Source organism: Hetaerina americana, unplaced genomic scaffold, assembly GCF_022747635.1.
Source record: "Hetaerina americana unplaced genomic scaffold, ioHetAmer1.1.p SCAF_10, whole genome shotgun sequence".
Classification (NCBI taxonomy): Eukaryota; Metazoa; Arthropoda; class Insecta; order Odonata; family Calopterygidae; genus Hetaerina; species Hetaerina americana.
Window position 1 is genome coordinate 47,342,315 of NW_027286070.1, and position 13,717 is coordinate 47,356,031.

Genomic DNA, 13,717 nt, shown 5'->3' on the forward strand with positions numbered 1-13,717 from the left:
TAATTGCAGATAGTACTGAACATAAGATGGTATTTGAGCTGTATCATAGGAATATATCAGATGTATAAAATGGTAAGGGAAGTACGCCATCTTTTATAGTTTGCCATGAAGAATTTCATTGATAAAATATGAAAAATAGAGTGTATAATAATATGAGTCTATTTCATATATATTTTATGTCTAGGTGAAATGATATTATCAGCATGATCACAGCTAATAAGAGCTATAGAATACAACTTAAAGCTTAGGGAACATTTGGCCTGTATAATTATGATTTTTTTCATTATTATCATGGTAGGATTACATTTTAATACATACTACCTTGATCAAAAAGTTCCCGGAATAACCACCGTGTGGCGCTCCCATCGTTCCGATTTGAGTTCTGTTTTTTTTGTTAAATTGGTACATCTGTTGTTGATATTCCCTTTAAATCTTAGTGTCATAACTTGACATTTGCAAAAGTTACGGTCGGTTTTCGGTATGTCCATCAGTGCTTCCTGCGATTTTTCCATTACTTCCTCTCGGCTGCTAAAACGCGTTCCCCGTAATGGTTTTTTAACTCGATTGAACAGAAAGAAGTCACAGGGAGCCAAATCAGGTGAATTCGGTGGCTGTTGGATGGTATTTGTTGCATTTTTCGTCAAAAAATTACGAATAATGATAGCACTGTGCGACGGTGCGTTATCATGGTGCAAAATCCACGAGTTTTCTGCCCACATTTCTGGTCTCTTTCGGCGAATTGCTTCACGCAAACGTCTCATAACGCCCAAATAATACTCTTTGTTTACTGTCTGGCCTTCTGGCAAAAATTCATGATGCACTACACCGTTGTAATCCATGAAAACCGTCAGCATTGCCTTCTTTTTTGACTGAAAACGACGTGGTTTTTTTGGTCTCGGCTCATTTGGTCAACGCCATTCACTTGCCTGATGTCTGGATTGCGTGTCGTACTCATAAACCCACGTCTCGTCTCCAGTAATGATCCTTTTGATGAATGTGGGATCGGATTCAGCCTCGCAAATCATGTCTTTTGCGACGTCAACACGGTCTCTTTTTTGCATGAAATTGAGGTCTTTTGGCACCAACTTTGCTGCTTCTCGACGGAAACCCAAATCATTAACCACAATGTCTTGGGCGGATCCATAGGCAATGTTCAAGTCCTCCGCTATTTCTCTGATGGTTAATTTGCGGTTATTGACCAACATTTCTTTTACTTTATCAATTTTTTCACCGACTTTCGATGTCGATGGTCTGCCACTGCGTTCATCATCTTCGATTGACTCACGACCACTTCTGAACCGCTCGTGCCACTGGTAAATGACCGTTTTTTTTAGAGAATCGTTGCCGAAACACTTTTCCAACATTTCCAACGTCCGTGCGCCACTAAATCCGTTTTTTACGCAAAATTTAATACAAGTTCGTTGTTGCAAATTTAAATCCATTTCTGAAATGGTAAAAAATCGCCAACACACACAGAGATAGATGTACTCTTGGCTACGTAACTTTTGCAAATGTCAAGTTATGACACTAAGATTTAAAGGGAATATCAACAACAGATGTACCAATTTAACAAAAAAAAACAGAACTCAAATCGGAACGATGGGAGCGCCACACGGTGGTTATTCCGGGAACTTTTTGATCAAGGTAGTATTTGCATGAAATAAGCATACACTCAGCACACTTTTGCTGTGTGGGTTGCACTTCGGGAATGTTTTTTTTCCTATAGGGCTTTAATATTGGAGTTGGTGCAATTTTTAACCCCTTGCTAGTGGAAAAAATATCTTATATCAGGTAACACAGTATAATTATAGCAATACATATATTCTACCCAAAATTATTTTTTAGTTGTGCAGTATGGCAATGAATTTTCTGTCGAAAATGACATGAAAATGACCACTTTACTCTTCGCTCTAATGAGAAATGACGAAGGGAATCCCAAAACAAAAGTGAAGATGAGTCAATTAAAGTGTTCCAATGGCTTACATACTGGATAGAAGAATTAAAATATCATTTGTCTGAGTGTGAGATTTATTGGCAATGAATTAAAACTAAAAAACACCATTTTATACATCTACATTTTTGTTGTATTATGAATTTAAAAAAGAGATATTATAACACCAATCATTACCAATATCTATTTTTAAATTGAAGTACTAAACTTACTGAAGAAAGAAAAATTCTACATATTCCAATTGAATGAAATAGAAGTGAGCTGAGTAAAACATGTAAAATCATCAATAGACTTTCATTTTAGAACTTCAATTGGGAAGCCATCTACTTTTTCCAGCAATGTTAAAATTAATTCATATCCTCAAAGACGAATATATTACCAAACAGCTCATTATAAAAGGGCACTACTTAGTTGGAGTTGAGCATCAATGTTAATGAAAAATTGATAGCATTAAAATATTTTGAGAGACTCCTCTTAAAGAAGCTTTCATTTTTAAAACTTACCAGTCGGATGTAGATCAATACAAAACAAATCATCTTCAAAATACTTCAATAACTCTAAAGTTGCTGTTTCATAGTTCCATAATCGAACTGTTTTGTCAAAAGCACCACATGTCACAAATATTGGCTTCAACATGCATACTGCAAGCCCTGATACTGGTCCATGATGCAAATTCTCTCCCATATGCTGCAACATAGTTATGCGTTCCTGGCAAAATATATGTATGTGCATTAATGGCAGGAAGTAGTCATGGCCTGGTTTAGTTTTTTCGTTGCACCTGTTCTTTATGCTAGAACCAGAACCAAAAGTGAAATGAAAAACATGATCCAGAACCAAGATTACTCTTACTTAGTTTGGTTGTTTTATTCAAAAAACCTCATATTGGATTATAATATCCATCACATAATTTCTAAGATCCCATGAAACATATTTAGGAGAAGTTATTACTATACCATTACCCTTTATACAGACAATGCACTTTCTAATGATTCAAATGCCCCCAAAAAAGCTTATGTAATGATTTGGAATCGAAGAAGTCAATCCCTAGAAAATGATTCTTTGGAGAAAATAATACATACATAGCTTCGTTTATCCTTAGTGTGATGAAGATACAAGTATGTATAATTTTTGACATTGTAAATTCTCATATATAAAGATAGATTCATAGATTCCGTGTAATTAGTTTGGAATCAGTAAAGATAACTACTGAAAAAAGATGCATAAAACTAGTTGTATTGAAACATTTCATCTGCAAACTGCATTCTTGTTTGGTGATATATACATCACAACAAAAGTAGGCATAAGCGTACGTATGCACTTAATAGGGTTTGGGACTTGGTTTGTAAGTTGAAAAGTCTCTAAGTAAAAATTCAATGAACCCATATGTCAAATAGTAATGGGAAAATCAGTTTCTTGAAATTTAGGCAACATAAGGTCATGTTTTTCATAATTTATTATGTGCATGCTGATTGACAAACATTATTATCTCTGAAAGTTTGCCTGGTAGAATGGTTGCAAGCTGATCTGGATATTTACTTTCCTTTCATTCTGAGTTATTGAGAATCTGTTGTACCTATTTCTCATTGTGTCGTAATTGTTAATTAGTTATAGATATGTTGTCCATCATTAATCATGTTCAGTTAGAATCAATTACAGTATAGAGTTCAGTTTATACGAAAAATATACATTTATAAAGACGAGGGATAAAAAACTTTCCCTCTTTATGTTGTACTTATACCTATCAGTATGTTCTGAGACTGCCCAGTGTTAGCTCGTTCTTTAGCCCAAAAGTTAAGCTTCTTCTTTCGTTTTCCACGCATCAGACATACAGCCCATTTGTCCACCATGTCCAGCCAAGTTAAAACTTACTCATAGAGCTAGAGATACTCATGAGTAATCACACCACAAATATATTCCAAAAATGATTAGAAGAAAGATAAGAGTAATTGATACTGAAGTACTGTGAAATATTCTCTATTGTTGCTATCATTTTATAAATGTTTTCAATGCACCTAAATGAAAAAGTAATTTTCTCACCAAAATAAAATGGAAATTATATGCTTGGGTCTACATTAGTCTGACAAAATAGAAAACATGATACCTACTTTCCTACTAAGTAGTGCCTACAGACAAAAAAATTACTTTAAATATATAGCATATTTGAATTTTGAAAAATTACCTGTCTTTCATCAGCAATCCAGAGTTGAGTGTAATATAATTGGGATCGACCTGATGTTGCAATTAGCTCAGTTTCAGCAACGTTAACACAAATTTGGCGAACAGCATCAAGAGCCATTGAGGTCAAAGAGGAAGAATCTTTCCTTGTACCGCTTGCATCCTCTACAGTTTGAGGCCCTGATGCCATGGAAACATTTCCTAAGCTTACCATATCCATCACATCAGATCCTGGACTGATTAAACTTTTTTCAGATGGGATTGCTAATTCTGAAGAGCTGTGCACACTTTCAGATGGTTCTTTGGGCACAACTTCAGCTTCATTACTATCCTCTAATGCCAAATCAACACTGTCAGAATAATTGGGAATCTAGAAAGTAAAAAAAAATAGGATTAAATTTTTTGTGATTAAGTAAAAAGACTCATGGCCGCATGCACAGACAAAGGCAAAGAATAGGGAAATCCAAAAGAAATGCTATCAGATCAAAAATGCACATATTTAGTAGAAACAGCAAATCCTTATTTTTACAATGACAAATGACATCTCTGGACATAGTGTTAAATTCTTTTCATAACTGACACCTTGTTATGACCACATCGAGCGATGAAGAAAATTATTTTTGCTAATTATTGGTAGATTTGGGATATATTTTTCACATGCATGATTACCTTGAAAACATGGCTTCTTCGATAGCGGGTATCTGATTCACGCCAAAACACATAAATAAATCCAAAGCCATAACTGAAGGCAAATCCTTTGCCAAAACTAATCATTGCATTTAACTCCATCTTTCCAGGTTTACTACCAAAGGGTTCAAGTGCAGCCTGTACAGCATCTTCCAAAGTACTTGTGTTTCTCACTTCAGAATCTTCTGGCGCACTGTGGTAAACAGGAACAATTAAAATTTTACCAAGTTACAACCATCACTCCAAATCTAAGTAAAAGGATAAAGCTGAGTACTGGAAGTGATGGAATGAAGCTCACATGACTCTTTCCCGGATATTTAGGTAGGTAACATCCTTAACAAAGTGTGTAGCCCTCAAATCTCCATCCTCCAAAACAATTAGACGCCCATCTCGAGTTCCTGCTAGAACTTTATACTGTGACAGCCAGCAAAAGGTTGTGATTTGAAGAAATTCACTCTTAGAAAAACCTACTTGATTCCACATTGTTTCTGTATATTGTAAGAAACGAAGGCATCCTGGGCCACCAATGCAGACCATTGAAGAATCTTCTGGAGAAAAAGTAACCTAAACATAAATAGTTAGAGAATTGATGATTGGTTAGGGCATGCTAATATTTATTAATGAGAAATTAAAATCTTACCTGCAAAAGAGGTCCTGGATTGACTGGATTTTGAGCTTTTCCAATACTGTCCACCCTGCCCTTTTCAATACTGTAGCACAAAAGAAGCCAATCAGGTTGCCCAGTAATTCCTGCTACCAGTTTTCCATCATGAGAAAAAGAAATGGAAACAAACTCTACAGCTGATGGTGATTCTGTGCGTGACACACTCCACACTTTACTTCTTTCAAGCTTTGATAGATCATAAAGGGATACACTTGGAGGGTCTCCTTTCTCTGCAACTGCTAACATTTTCCTAATGAATTAGAAGGATTATATTTTATTTTTCTGGAGAATTACTTTGGGAAAAACTCCCCATTAAGATATTCATTGCAAATGCTCATTTAGTATAACAGCAAAAACCAAAGGAAGGTAGCAAACATAACAGTTTCAGGTTTAACTTTGTATAATTCCTTCCTTATGAGGGTAAAAAGAAGCTTTACACTTCCACAATAAGTGGAAGTGTAAAGTTTTTTTTACCCTCATCAGGAAGGCAGCAAACAAAATATAACTCCCTATTATAATGAAATCATATGCCTTCTTATCTTTGGTAGAAATATTATGGTTAAAAGTAATAAAAATATGTAGCATGTATAGGTTTAATTTTTATTTTACACTCTTTTCAATGAGATAATATATTTATAGTTTATCCACACAATATTATTATTGGCATAATTTGGCAGTTGGATATCTACCCTGCTGCCAGTCAACCAAAGTTTAAAGAGGATGTTCCTTAACATGGAGAGCATATACATTTTTAACCTTCATCATAATGACATAAGACACTCCTGGTGGGTTCCAATGACATTTCCTTCAGATTCCACTGAATTGTTCAATCTGGTGATACCCAATTACTCTGGCAAGGGTGTTGGTCCATTTGAATGGTATCAATGTGAATATGTTGTATCATCTTGCAAATAAGGATTGAAAGCACTGAGCAAGTGTTTCTCATTGTGGGGAGTTGGAAATGGTAGACTTCTGAGAGGTTAACTAATATCTTTGTTCAATAATATTTTTTTAGGCGTGGAATGATATTATCTACAATTTAACTGCCAAGTAATTGAAGTGAATAGACACAGGTTGATAATTTGGCATTTCCAATTTTTTCTCTTTCTTGTAAATTGGGATATGGTTTATTTTGCAGCAGTCTGGGAGCATATGAGGAAAGGGACAAAATATGCAGTGATAAATATGTTAACGCTCTTCAAATAGGGAATAGGAAATGTTATCAGATCCTTGACCTTGTTTTTACATGCATATATTTTAAGATTTCCATCATTCCATACAAAGAAGGAAAAGATGCAATTATGTGAACATGATTATTTAATAGAACAAGTGGTTTTGTATAATGCTTGCACCTTAAGTATATACTATGCAAAATGTTTTTCAAACAGGTGGGCAATTGCTTCTCACCACAAGCTTCCTCTGTATATATTTTGGAAAGCAGCTGCATTTCCTTAGCAAGTTTACAAAATTTCAAAACTGATTTAAATTGCTTTCAAAGAGTAAGAAAAATAAAGAATACACACACAGGGAATGATACCGTAGCCTCAAACATGATGACTAAAGCAATTATTTTTACTTTTTTGATCATAAGTACTATACATAGGCAAATACAGTAAATGCTCAGTGTTATCAAAAAATACCTCTGCTAACAACAGCTAAATTCATCATCAATATAGAATTGCATTAATTTGACTTAGTTTTCTTACCCTTACACTGTATGAACAAATTTATATACACTCTAACTCACAAAAACCCACTAATGATATGAAATGTAAAAATCCATCCTCTTAGTAGATACTAAGAAGGCACCTGAACTTCTTCTTCAATCATGACGTAAAATGAAAAAAAATGCTACTAAGAGAAAAGGTGAGCCTCTTATATAGATATTTGTTTTTTGTTTTGATGTGACCTGTTAAATGTTTGAATGAAATCACATTGTATACATGTATACATTGTGGCAACAGCTTACAAGATACAAGTTTTTTCATCAAACTCCTAATGGATGTGTCTATGCATGCATATTGTCTTTTCCCTGGCAGGTGTCCGTTTCTAAAATCATAGAGAGACTGTAAGAGTTTGATGCAAAAAATCTCGGCTGTATTTTCTGCAGTAGGACCACAAAAATTGTAAGTTACATATGCAAATTTTCCAAGGGGTTCCTTCATAAACCAGAAAATACACATATTCAATCATTGATAAGCAAATAAAGAAACAAATTTAAAAATATGACGCTTGTAAACATACTTGTTATGCGAGAGACACATGACAGTTATTGTACGACATTTTTCTGGAAGTTTTATGTACTTTTGACGATTGGTCTGAAAGTTATGAACTGCAACAACCGCACCAACTGGATAAAGGACCTCATTATCCTTTAAGTAATGTGCATTTCCTCTGATATCCGATTTCAATCCAAATATAAAGTTTGGAATTACAGTCGGTAGGGTCATTCTGTGGCACACTATCGTGAAACACCTACTTACATATCGGATTCAAAACAAGCGGGGGTAACTAGGCAACGAGTTTACAGAAAAGGCGTGGAGATGGAGTTGCCGTAACTTCCAATAATCATGGGAGTGTCTGGACATTCTACAATACGGAGAAAATGTGCACCTGTTTATGTGTGGAGGATTCGAGTACACTGACGGTATCTTAGGAAAAAAGAGACCGACTTGGACTAAAACGTGTCCAGAGGTCGAAGTCAGTTGGGTGAACCCCTCAGCCGAAGAATGAAAAAGATGGCTCTCCCGAAATTGTTGCCTTGCATCATAAAATTAAGCGGCTCTGATGCACAAGATTTATTTCAACTGTCCATAACTTTTGTACCAACCACAGCATTATCACGGAAACAAAACTGGAGAAAGGCTAATCATTGTGAAATCGCGTAAACGTCACATAGCCGCAAAATATAAAATATGTGAGGGGAGGAATTTGCGGTGTTTTTAAAAAACAAATTCATTTACAATGAAAGGCAAAATAGCCCACCAGTTTTCATGAAAACTGTTATTTAGATGGTAATAACCATCTTCTTTATGAAAAATAGTTTGTGCCTTGAATCGAGGCAAACACTGTAACACAAAGCTGAAAGGTGGAAAATAAATGGTGCCAATTCAATAGATCATTATTTATTTAACAATTACAGAATCAAAAAATAAAATAAAATGCGCGGAAAACATGAATATTTGAAGAACAGACTTCCGTGAAAATATAATAAAAGTGAAAAAATAAAACAACAACAAAGGTTAAAAAATGGATTTATAATAAAAACTTATTACGCAGTGTTTTGATAACAGATCCTACGATTTCTCTAAAATACGCGTATTGAATTGATTTTACACTAATGATAATGTACACCATAGACAACAGCCAGTGCCTCAATTTTAAGACCAGCCTCAATCCCAACATGAGCACAAGTTCAGGGTCAACTACGCAAATTCTGTGAACTGTGAAAATTCCGGAAGTAGTCGTCCTCGGATTGTTTAAGATATTTCCTCGATGACGATTCATATATAAATTATAAGAATAAAAATATTTTGGGATACGGGATAGGCGTTCGATGACACTGGCATGGGGCTGGCAGAGGTCCTACCCCGCAGAAAAACTCAACCCCCACCATTTAACCACTCACGTCACTTATTAACCAGAGTTTTACTCGGTCGCCAACGAAGATCCCTGGTGGGCAGATGGGCGGTATTTTGGAAGTTAAATTTGAAAAAAAGTTGTGAATGCCTCGACCGTTCATGCGAAAACTACCAGTGCAGTTCTGCCCATCAAAATAAAGACCAAATTGGCACTATGTGTCACCTTTCGATCACTTCCCATTAACGGCCATTATCTGTATACAGTACCACTGATTGCAATCCAGCGGAAAATACCAGTACAGTTCATTCATGGAAAACGTACACTCCTAAATAATGCACTGCTGGACAAACGTTCCTCCGAAGACTCAGGCTCGTAGAGAGAGTCGTTCCTAAGAAGCGAGCCTTTGCTACGGAACAGGTGAGAACGAAGAGTTCTGTACGAGAGTCTTAAGGATCTCTTTTTCGAAGGGACTCTTTGCACAAAAAAAAGCAAAGGTAAACAAAGGTCGGCCCAGAGTTCCCTTTGTTTTGGCAGCTAACACGAAGCAAGTCTTCAAATGCAAAGGGGGCTTTTTTTCCATCTCAGTACGAAATAGGCGCGATCACGGCAAACGATTGCGAAGGCAACATTAGACAGGTGACTCTCGATATGGGCCTGATAGATGACCCTCGAGTTTCTTCCAGCTATTCCTGCTATTCTCGGTAGTGGCCAAGCGGACTACTTGCTATGAATATCGGGCGACGACCATCCCCTTTTAACACATAGCTCAAGCATTTAACGCCTGAGCCTCGTCCTTTTATTGACAATTTGAAGTAAAACTGGGGTGCATTAGAACTTCCATCGGGATGGAACTTTCCTTGCTAGCCTAAAATAAAGGTGTTCTCTTAGGAACACACAGCGTGTAATGCACTACACTTTAGATGACAAGGACAACACCGACACCAATACCAACTCTTCATGATTTGTAGTGTGGTGTTTGAGTATGATCTCTTGCGTGTCCATGAAGACATTGTAAGTGATAAAAAATTGAGATGCAATGCTAACACCGCTGTGATTTTTTTACTCATGCCCTACCGGCGAAGTATATTTTTAAAAGTTTTTATCAGTACAATGTCTAGTTTCACCATACTTTCATCATTTCTTTGTTCATCCAGTTTAAATACTTCTGCTTTTGGCATACATATCTGTCTAATTAAGAAAAATGAATGAGCCACACTAGTTGTGTGAAGTTCAAAGAGAACCATTTACTTAATATGATACATACGTTGTAATCTAATTATACCAGTTGGTAGAAAGGACCACTAAATAAGAATTTTCTGCCGTCATTGATTCACACATCAACATTTTGAAAAATGTGTAGGTCTACATGAAGATTATGTTGAGAAGTAACCAAATTATCAATATTATGTTGTACTTAATTAGTTTTTCAGAAAAAAATGCAAGCAGCATATTCTAAATGAGGCCTAAACAGCAAAAGATTACATTTCTCTTAACCTTCTCGTTATATTTCCCTCATTAACAAATCCCAAATTTATTATCTTGTTCACATATTCCACATACATGTTTATATTTCACCCAGGAAAGGTTGTGAGTAAGGGTAACACCTAAGTTTTTGATTGAGTCTACTCTCTATTTTAGTATTTTGATGTAGCAGACTTTTGGGAGGGAACTATTCTGATTCCAACAATTCATTAGTGAATCTGGTGTTACACTTCATATGTACTAAATTATGATCTGAATATGTATCTCAACTCTCGGGAGACTGTATGAATTCATCATACTGCTACTAAATCTCGAAATCTGCAGATCGTAGCACCTGCAGGTTTCAGGTGCTTTGAATACTTGAATAATTCCAGCAGGATTATTCTAATTATGTACATGAACTGCAATTTTAGATGTGTTTAGAGAAAATATCTCTCAATTTCTAAAAAATGCATATTTAGTACACCATTTATGAGCAACAATTAACATAAAAATGAGCAATACATTAATCATATTCATAAGGTGTTTGTTGAATTTCAGGATTTACCGGTTTTGTTAAATTTATTTGATTTTACTTATTTTCTTGAACCAAAGATATTTTCATTTTAATGGCATGGTTTCCAATTATTTGCCATCCAAATATCATGGATTACCATTATCTTGCTCATTGAGAGAGAAATTAGTCCAACAGTCTCAGTCTCTGGGGGATGAGTTCTACTGTAAGACATGAATTCTGGCTCAGTCAGTGGGTAAACACATTCTCTGCAATGCCAGGGTGAGCATTTGCAGTTTAAATATGCTTACCTCATTGGCCATTAATAAGTTAAGCATTGATTTTTTAAAAGTTTTTAAAAACAATTAAAATTAATTAAATTCAACACTGGGCTTCAAAAGAGCACTGCCTTCTCTGGAAATGACAGAAACTTCTTCCCAAATATAGCTACCACTTCACACTATGAAAATGATGTATATTCAAAACTATAACCATACACACAGTAATCAACATGAAGGCTGGTTTGGTAGGTGATGGTAGAGTTCACCCAGTATGAAACCTGAAGGCATTTGTAATTCACACACCAGGGTGGGGGGGCCAGTTCCTTTCCCTGTGCTGGTGATGGTTTCCCAGGAAGATCAGGTACCCAAAAAATCACATAGCTTGGTTGGAGCTGCAGGTGCCCAGAGTGGCTTACCCGTGAATCAAACCTGGGCCCGCTGGTCAGTAGTCCAATGCTCTACCCCCTGGACTACTGCGACCTGTTATTCAACACATTAGCATGATTAGGTGGGAAAGAGTATTCCGTATGTATAAATCCTAATGTTAGGTGATAACTGTTTGTGCCTATCCTGATAGCAAAATGGACCACCATTTCAGTCTTGCAGTTGATAAAAGGGGATTGACTGTAAATCATTTGGATTTGAAAATTAGTATAAGCATTTTATTGTTTGTTATCCAGGTGTATTTTATACTAACCCAAAATGTGGAAGGTTTTCACTTGGAAAATAACTACCTCTCTTCAAAATTGCCTATGTCTCCTTTCAGTCTTTGTAACTGTGATGGACAGAAATTTATGACAGAGTATCTGCAGTCATTTTCCATATGAATTAACACAGTCTGTATTCTTATTAATCTTTTATCTGATGTTATCACATTGCACAAGCAAAAAATTCCACAGCCATGCATCTTCAGAGATTTGATATCTAGTTCTCTCAAAAACTTCCTGTCAACTTATATCATACAATGAATCAGGTAATAATGGGTTGGGTAGTTTGGTGAACATTAGTGCAAACTTTTAATAATAATGTTATAATCTTAACCATACCTCCAATGACACCTCAAGTAATATCTTTGGGTCTTGGAGAGCCTTTAAATGGTCTGGGTTTAATTCTTCATGACTGAAGAAAAATGCAAATTGCTCCACCACTCAATTGGAAAAATGGCTCTTTACTATGCAAATTGGAATGCTCTGGTGATTCAGGGTACCAAATCTTAATACGGACTTCTTTTATTCTTTCTTGTTTTCCCTCCCACATTTTTTTTTCAAAATTTTATCCATCTCTGATGGAAAAATTGCAAAGAATCAAATTACAATCAGTATATTGAAATGTAATGAGATAATTGACTTTGTAATTCCACACACTTTATCGTACACACACACACGTCATCATCAGGACGTTCAACGTCCAAACCTGGGTCGTGTTTTTAAATAAAGTGTGTGGAATTACAAAGTCAATTATCTCATTACATTTCAATATGTTATGCAAATTCCACAAAGTTACGCCTGAGACAACAAATTTTACAATCAGTATAATGAATTAAGTGAGTATATAGATTCAATATTGACTTACTTCCTGACTAACCAGTAAAAGTGCTTAGGCACTTGCCAATTTATGGAAAATCACATGACCTTCAAGTTGTAAGGTATAATATGTAATCTACAATGGGTAGTGGCCAATCTTTAGCTCATGCTTTTAAAACATTATTATTTTTGAGCAAACAAAAAATCTGATTTCATGATAACGGTGCTTGATTCTTGAAATTATATTATGTTTTTTCGTATTTTTATCTCATCTACAGTAGGTCCATATGGGAACTAAGAGACTAAACAAATTAGAGGAGCATTGGACTCTTTCAAAAGTTTTGACCATATATTTTGGTACATATTCTTTCCTAAGGAACAATGTTGGGACTTGTACTTCTTTATATTATTCACCCTGGGAATTTTTATTTTCCATATCAGGTTTTATAAGTAGTGGGGGAGGATAGAGGATTGTTGGGATAAATCCAAAGGAGGCATGAAAGAAGGATGTAGAGCATTTTGATCTACAATGGAATGTTGAAGGTTGTTCTTGAGGGGAGGACGTTAGGGAAGGGAGGTAGGAAGAGAAATAGGATAGGCATGCTTAATAGGATGAAGGTAGGGAGGAAGAGAAAGTGGCTGAGGAGGAGTATATTGTAGTGTTGGATATCAGGTTCTGTTTTGTTAGGAGGAAAAAAGGAATGTATCATTGTTCAGTCTCGCGTATATGCAAAACTTACCTAAAATGTTTGAATATCAATAATAATAATAATAAGTTTACCGAATTAATAAAGTTCACCTAAACTCTTACAAGTTGGCAAAATATTCTTCGTACTGCTAGGAAATTAATCCACAGGGCATTGGACATCCCAAATGGAT

At 35.6% G+C, this 13,717-nt stretch overlaps 1 protein-coding gene across 1 annotated transcript in view; it reads right to left on the reverse strand.

Annotated features, from left to right (window-relative positions):
• tous (testes of unusual size) overlaps positions 1 to 7,927 on the reverse strand; it is a 32,457-nt gene extending 24,530 nt beyond the window's left edge. Inside the window, exons 1-6 of the mRNA XM_071598959.1 lie at positions 7,722 to 7,927; positions 5,454 to 5,727; positions 5,112 to 5,377; positions 4,796 to 5,006; positions 4,131 to 4,496; positions 2,455 to 2,659 (exon numbers count right to left, since the gene is read on the reverse strand). Coding sequence (XP_071455060.1) covers positions 2,455 to 2,659; positions 4,131 to 4,496; positions 4,796 to 5,006; positions 5,112 to 5,377; positions 5,454 to 5,727; positions 7,722 to 7,927 — 1,528 coding nt within the window. The remainder of the gene's footprint in view (positions 1 to 2,454; positions 2,660 to 4,130; positions 4,497 to 4,795; positions 5,007 to 5,111; positions 5,378 to 5,453; positions 5,728 to 7,721) is intronic.
• Between the last annotated feature and the right edge of the window lie 5,790 nt (positions 7,928 to 13,717).